General features: G+C 38.2%; 1 protein-coding gene across 1 annotated transcript; it reads left to right on the forward strand.

Moving 5' to 3' along the window:
• The first annotated feature begins 3084 nt into the window (after positions 1-3084).
• On the forward strand, positions 3085-6731 carry LOC112203308 (MDIS1-interacting receptor like kinase 2). Its single transcript, XM_024344296.2, has 4 exons — positions 3085-3644; positions 4005-4195; positions 4268-6274; positions 6372-6731. Exons 1-4 carry the CDS (start codon positions 3085-3087, stop codon positions 6716-6718), a joined length of 3105 nt encoding a protein of 1034 aa, XP_024200064.1. The 3' UTR covers positions 6719-6731.
• Positions 6732-7173: the final 442 nt, after the last annotated feature.

Genomic DNA, 7173 nt, shown 5'->3' on the forward strand with positions numbered 1-7173 from the left:
GCTAAAAGGGCACAATATATATATATATTCCTCAATCTCATATTATTTGGATTCAAAATCAGCAAAGGACCCAGTACCATTTGGTCTAATGGCATAAATCTCCTCTTTATCAGTGGGAGGTTGTGAGTTTGACTCACAAAAAGATTAGTTATTGATATGATCAAAAAAAAAAAAAAAAAATCAGCAAAGGGCAATGTACATTAAGAACAATAAATTTAGGAAAATCTTAGCACACCAACATTGGCAACATGTAAACATAAGTTACATAACAAATTTATGCAAATAATAGTCTTATCGTTATTTTCTTCGAAAAACTTTGTGTCAAACACGTAACTTAACTCCCTATGTGCATGATTCTAGATATTAGAAGGCATTCTTGCACTTTGCATCTTTCTTTCTAGGGCAGCTACATCATCTTCTTCATCATCATTGTCACAAAGCCCCTCCTTTATAGCTCTCATCTTGAATGTGTTCAATATTAAAGAAAAATTTGGTGAATAATCATTAGGGCTTGTAGCACCTAATGTATATATAGAAACAACAGTCCTTTTTGGAAACCACCTAAGACATCAAAAATTTTGGTTATGTTTACTTATTTAAGGACCTCTGGTAAAGACTAGCGTACCTTCGGCGATATCCGAAAATCTCCGGGAAGTCTCTCATAGCTTCTCTCTCTTCCACATGAGGTGTGAGGGTAAAATAGTCTTACAAAAAAAAAAAACAAAAAAACAAAAAGCAGAAAAAAAAAACACTTGATTGGGTATTAGTAGGGCTGTCAATGGGTCGTGTCGGGTTGGGTTCGTGTCGGGTCAAGGTATTTGTCGTGTCTCAAGAGACAAACCCAAACCCAACCCATTTAATAATCGTGTCAAAAATTTAAACCCAAACCCAACCTATTTATTAAACGGGTTACCCGTTTCCAACCCGCTTAACCCATTTAATAAATAGGTCGTGTAGTGTTAGACAAAATGACCCATTTAAATGTTAACAATACGACCCATTTAACTAATAAAATGCATAAATTGATTAAATTCGCTAAAAACTCCACAAGACAAATAATATAAATAATTATATATAATTCATAAATAATTAAATCTAATAATAATAAAGCAAAATATTTCAAATTGTTTAATCCTATGATCAAATACTCCAAACGTCCAAAATTTCAAGAAGAAGTACAACATAATTGGGTTATACGGGTTCACTTCGTGTTGGCGGGTTGACCCGTGGCCGACCTATTTATTAAATGGGTCATGGTGGGTTGACCCACCGCCGACCCGCTTTTTAATCGTGCGGGTTCAACCCGCTTTATTTCGTGCGGGTTTCGAGTCGTGTTATCGGGTCGTGTCAGAATTGACAGCCCTAGGTATTAGGGAACAGTTATAAGAATTATTATGAGTAATTGAAAAAATAAAAAATAAACTAAGTGAGTGGTGTAAAGACCAAAAACTTCCCTACAATTAGAGTAAAAGGACATTTTCCCTAATAATAATATCAATAATATAAATAGAAAATTAATTTGTTATAATATAAACATAGAGTTGAGCTTCCTTAATTGACTGACTTTCATGAATATCATTTTCAATAAAAGAGGGGGGAAAAAGGATTGAGAATTGAATTCCATAATTCTAACCCAATTAATTGCAATTTCTGATTCGATTGATTTTTTACAGAGATGATCTTTAAAGGTTTATTTAAAATATGGATTTATTAAGTAAAAGTATGTTAATCGACAATAGGGGAGGGGGATATGCTCGTTCACCTCTAAAAAATTGTTCTTTTGAATTCAAAGACAAAGATGCCAAGTTTCCAATTCCAGCTTCAGGAGATAACAGACAAAACTTGGCTCAAGTGAACCAAAGCTCCCAGGTCTCCCCCAATTGGCAAGCTCATTTTAAGTCCCGCCTTAAGCAAAGTGAAAACCCATCCCAGATCGTCTTCGTCTCATGCAATAGTGAACACAGTTGATTATGGAAGTTCTACACCAAGACTTAATCTTAGCCTTTCTCATACGAAGGAAACCATTAAACACCAATAAAGACCGACTTCTGTCAATTTCATTAGGTATGCAAGCAAGATGCAAACTTTCCAATTTTAACTTCAAAGATGACACACACACACTTGGATTCAAGTAAATGAAACACTCCAGAGTCTCCCCAGATCGACCAAAACCATCATAGTTATGACTTATGAAAGCAAATTTATACAGAACTTTTAACTCTGAACATTCCAGAACAATTGCTACTGCAACCATTGTAGAATACTTATTTTATAAGTCATGAAGTACTAGCTAGAACGTTTTATACAGCAAACACATACAAAACCATGGGAATCATGAAAATATCAGCTTTTTACAGTAAAGCTTGCTTTCTAGCTTGCGTTATCTTGTATTTTAAGCTGGTTTCATCACCAAACAATGCTTTTGCTTCTGCTAGTTCTAGTTCTAGTTCTATTGAAGCAGAGGCTCTTCTCAAATGGAAAGCCAGCTTTCTAAACCAAACCCAAGATAATAATCTGACCTCATGGACTTACTTTCCCAGCTTGTTACTTCATGAAATTACACTGCTTTGGAAATTGGAAATAAACATAATTTAGGAAATAACAACCGTACTGTAGGTGCAGCGGGCCGCTGTCAGCGGCAAAACGATAGGAAATATCCGTTCACCATGCAAATTCTACTCCAGGACTTAAAAAAAAATTAAATAAATAAAAAATGAATATTTTCCTTTTGGCCTTTCTTACTTGTATCACTTCCATTTTGAAATCAAAGACAAGATATAAAGTTCCAATTTCAACACAGAGACTTTGGTGTAACTTCTACGCCAGGATTAAAAATAAAAAAATGAATAAATTTTCTTTGGCTATTCTCACTTCTGTCACTTTCATTTTGACTTCAGGGTAACAGACAGAGAGTTGGATAGGTAAACAAAAGCTCCCAAGTCTCCCCAAATTAAGAAAAACCAGACTTTTCAATTCTGAACCAAGGCACACGTAGAACACTAGCTAATGCCACAAATGCATGCAGAGCACTATAAATAAAGCCCTCGAGTACTAAAACGTTTCATACAGCCAACACACAAAAACATGAGCACATCAACTTTTTATGGTGAAGCTTGCTTTCTAGCTTGCGTTATCTTGTATGCTCTACTTGTTTCATTACCAAACAATGCTTTTGCTTCTGCTAGCTCTAGTTCTAGTTCCAGTGAAGCAGAGGCTCTTTTAGAATGGAAAGCCAGTTTCCAAAACCAAACCCAGAATAATCTGACCTCATGGACTTACTCTCCTAGTAGTTCCACCAATCCAAAAGCAAATGCAAGTCCATGCAACGTTTGGACTGGTATTTCATGCAACACTGCTGGAAATGTCAACAAGATAAACCTCACCAATTCTGGTATTCAAGGTACACTTCATGAATTATCATTCTTGTCCTTCCCTAATCTTGAATATCTTGACCTTAGCTACAACAAACTCCTTGATGCCATCCCACCTCAGATTAGTTCCCTCTCCAAACTCACCTATCTTGATCTATCTGGTAATCTGTTGTTTGGAAAAATCCCACCAGAAATTGGTCGTCTCACAAATCTTCAGGTCTTGCACCTAAATGAAAACCACTTAAATGGCTCAATTCCTCAAGAGATGGGTCAGCTTAAGTTTCTTTCCGAGCTTGCTCTTTACGACAACTATCTAGAAGGTCCAATTCCAGCTTCTCTGGGTAGCCTGTGCAACCTGATTATTTTGTATCTCCATGTAAATTTCCTTTCTGGGAGGATTCCTCCAGAGATAGGTCAGCTTAAGTTTCTTTATGAGCTTGCTCTTGACCTTAACCATCTAGAAGGTCCAATTCCTGCTTCTCTGGGTAATTTGATCAACCTCACTTATTTGGCTCTCAGTGGGAATCAACTTTCTGGTTCCATTCCTTCAGAGATAGGAAACCTTTCAAATTTGGTCGAAATGGAAATGGGTAATAACCATTTAACAGGTCCAATCCCACAAAATCTTGGAAGCTTAAAAAACCTAGCAAATTTGTCTCTCTATGACAATGAGCTTTCTGGTTCCATTCCTCCAGAGGTAGGAAACCTTTCAAATTTGGTTGAAATAGAATTGGCTAGAAACCATTTAACAGGTCTGATCCCTCCAAATTTTGGAAGCTTAAAAAACCTGGCATATTTGGTTCTCTATGACAATCAACTTTCTGGTTCCATTCCTCTAGAGATAGGAAACCTTTCAAATTTGGTTGAAATGGACTTGGCTAAAAACCATTTTACAGGTCCAATGCCTCCAAATTTTGGAAGCTTAAAAAGCCTAACTCTGTTGCACTTTAACAATAATAATCTTTCTGGTTCAATACCAACATCTTTAGGTGATCTAACAAACCTTACCTCTCTCTATCTCTATGGAAATCAATTTTCTGGTGCCATTCCAAAAGAGATAGGTAACCTGAAGTCTATGGTAGATTTAGAGTTGAGCAGAAATCAACTCAGTGGCTCCATTCCACCATCATTTGGTGACTTGAGAGACTTAGAAGCCTTATTCCTTCGTGAAAACCAACTTTCCGGATCCATCCCTGAACAGATAGGGAATCTCATGAAGTTGACTATACTGGAATTGGATACTAACCAATTTACTGGTTATTTGCCACGAAATATTTGCCGAGGTGGATTACTGGAAAACTTTACAGTATACACCAACCATTTGATAGGTCCACTCCCCCAAAGCTTGAAAACTTGCAAGAGCTTAGTTAGACTCCTTCTTCATGGGAACCATCTGACGGGAAATATATCTGAAGATTTTGGTGCCTATCCAAATCTTCAATATATAGACCTAAGCCACAACAACTTCTACGGTGAAATCTCACCTGTTTGGGGGGAATGTTCAAGCTTAGGAACTCTCCGAGTCGCCGGAAACAACCTGACTGGCAGCATCCCACCTGAGATTGGCAATGCAGCCCAAATTCATGTACTGGATCTTTCTTCAAATGGCTTAGTTGGGGTGATTCCAAATGCGATTGGGAGATTGACTTCTTTGCTGAGTCTGATTTTGAATGGTAATCAACTTTGGGGTCACATACCTTCAGAATTTGAATCATTGAAGGCTCTTGAATATCTTGACTTGTCAACCAACAAATTCAATGGGTCAATTCCAAGCACTTTAGGTGACTTCTCCAATTTACACGACTTGAATTTGAGCAACAACCAGTTCAGCAAAAAAATTCCATTTCAATTGGGGAATTTAGTCCACTTGTCCCAACTAGACTTGAGTCATAATTCACTAGAGCATCAAATACCATCAGAAATAAGCCAAATGCAAAGCTTGCTGATTCTGAATCTTTCCCACAATAATCTTTCTGGTTCCATACCCATAAATTTCAAACAATTGCATACCTCGGTTCTAATCGACATATCCTACAACCAGTTGCAGGGTCCCGTCCCCAACAACAAAGCATTTCAAGATGCTCCTTTGGAAGGCAATGACGGATTGTGTGGTAACATTGCAGGACTTCAACCCTGCAGTATTCCCTCCATGGAAAATAAGCATGCCTCAAAAAAAGATCGAAGACTCGTGTTTATAATTGTTTTCCCTGTCTTGGGGACACTTTTACTTTTCCTTGCCTTCCTTGGAATTGCCTTGGTTAGAAAAAGAAGAATTAAAGAGCAGGATACAGAGCAGAGCAATGAGGTGCACAGAAATTTCTTTTCCATATCTGAATTTGATGGAAGAAGACTTTATGAGGAAATCATCAAGGCAACCAATGATTTTGATGCTCTATATTGCGTTGGAAAGGGAGGATCCGGAAGTGTCTACAAGGCAGAGCTGCTATCAGGTAGCATATTTGCAGTGAAGAAGCTCCACCCAATAATTGATGGTGAGGAGTCGTCTCGGAAGGAATTTCTTAACGAAATAAGGGCACTGATAGAAATACGGCACCGGAACATTGTGAAACTTCGTGGTTTCTGTTCACACGCCCATCACTCGTTTTTGGTCTATGACTACATAGAAAAAGGTAGCTTGGCTTCAATCTTGAGCAAAGAATACGAAGCTAACAAACTGGATTGGAGCACAAGGGTGAGGATTGTGAAAGGTGTAGCTCATGCCCTGTCTTATATGCATCATGATTGCTCACCACCTATAGTGCATCGAGACATATCAAGCAACAACATTTTGCTCAATTACGAATATGAGCCTTGTGTTTCAGACTTTGGCACTGCTAAGCTTCTAAATGCAGACTCATCGAATTGGACTGCCTGTGCAGGCACATATGGATATATAGCACCAGGTAAACACCGTAAACCAAGTAACACATGTTTCCTAAATTTTATACTTTAGCCTATATATACATACTTATATATGGACGTACATTATGTATTTGGCAGAGTTGGCCTACACAATGAGGGTAACTGAGAAATGCGACGTTTATAGCTTTGGGATGCTAGCACTGGAAGTGATAATGGGGAAGCAGCTGGGTGAAGTCATATCCTCTTTTTCCTCTTCATCCGCCAATGGAGGCAAATTGCTGAAGGATGTATTGGACCAACGCCTCCCCGCTCCCACACCTCATGTTCAGGATGAATTGGTAACCATTGCAAGCCTAGCAATGGCATGCAAACATCTCCATCCACAATCCAGGCCAACAATGCACAGGGTTTCTCAGGTCCTGTCATCCCACCCTGCAAGTTCCTCAGGACAACCAGAGATTACACTTGCGCAACTCATTAGTTAATTATCTAAATTGTGTGGCCTATTAGTAATTTAGTATGGCATAAATAAGATTTACTGGGCATATTTATCCCCCATTCAATGAAAAGGAAACATCAGTCATGAGTTTCTTCCAGCTCACCGTAAATCAATATGAGCTAGGTTAATTAGGTTGGTTGTAAATCTCTTGTAATATAATTTACTGAGACAAGTTACAAGTTTTCACATGTGTAACAATGGCAACCCTCATTTAAAATTCAAAACAATTAGGATTGTTCAGGCATCTATCGTCAAAGGCCATATGTTGACGGCCTCCGTCCACACTACTTGATGCGGCCACTTTCATTTGCAGATGCAGCGTACTCATTTTTCCTTCTGCAATTAATGACAAGCACAACTTAGATTAACTATCAACTATAGTACCACACGTCCACACATCAAGTCATCAACCAAATACAACCATGCATGTGCGCATGTCCC

The sequence above is a fragment of the Rosa chinensis genome, chromosome 5 (genome assembly GCF_002994745.2).
Source record: "Rosa chinensis cultivar Old Blush chromosome 5, RchiOBHm-V2, whole genome shotgun sequence".
NCBI lineage: Eukaryota > Viridiplantae > Streptophyta > Magnoliopsida > Rosales > Rosaceae > Rosa > Rosa chinensis.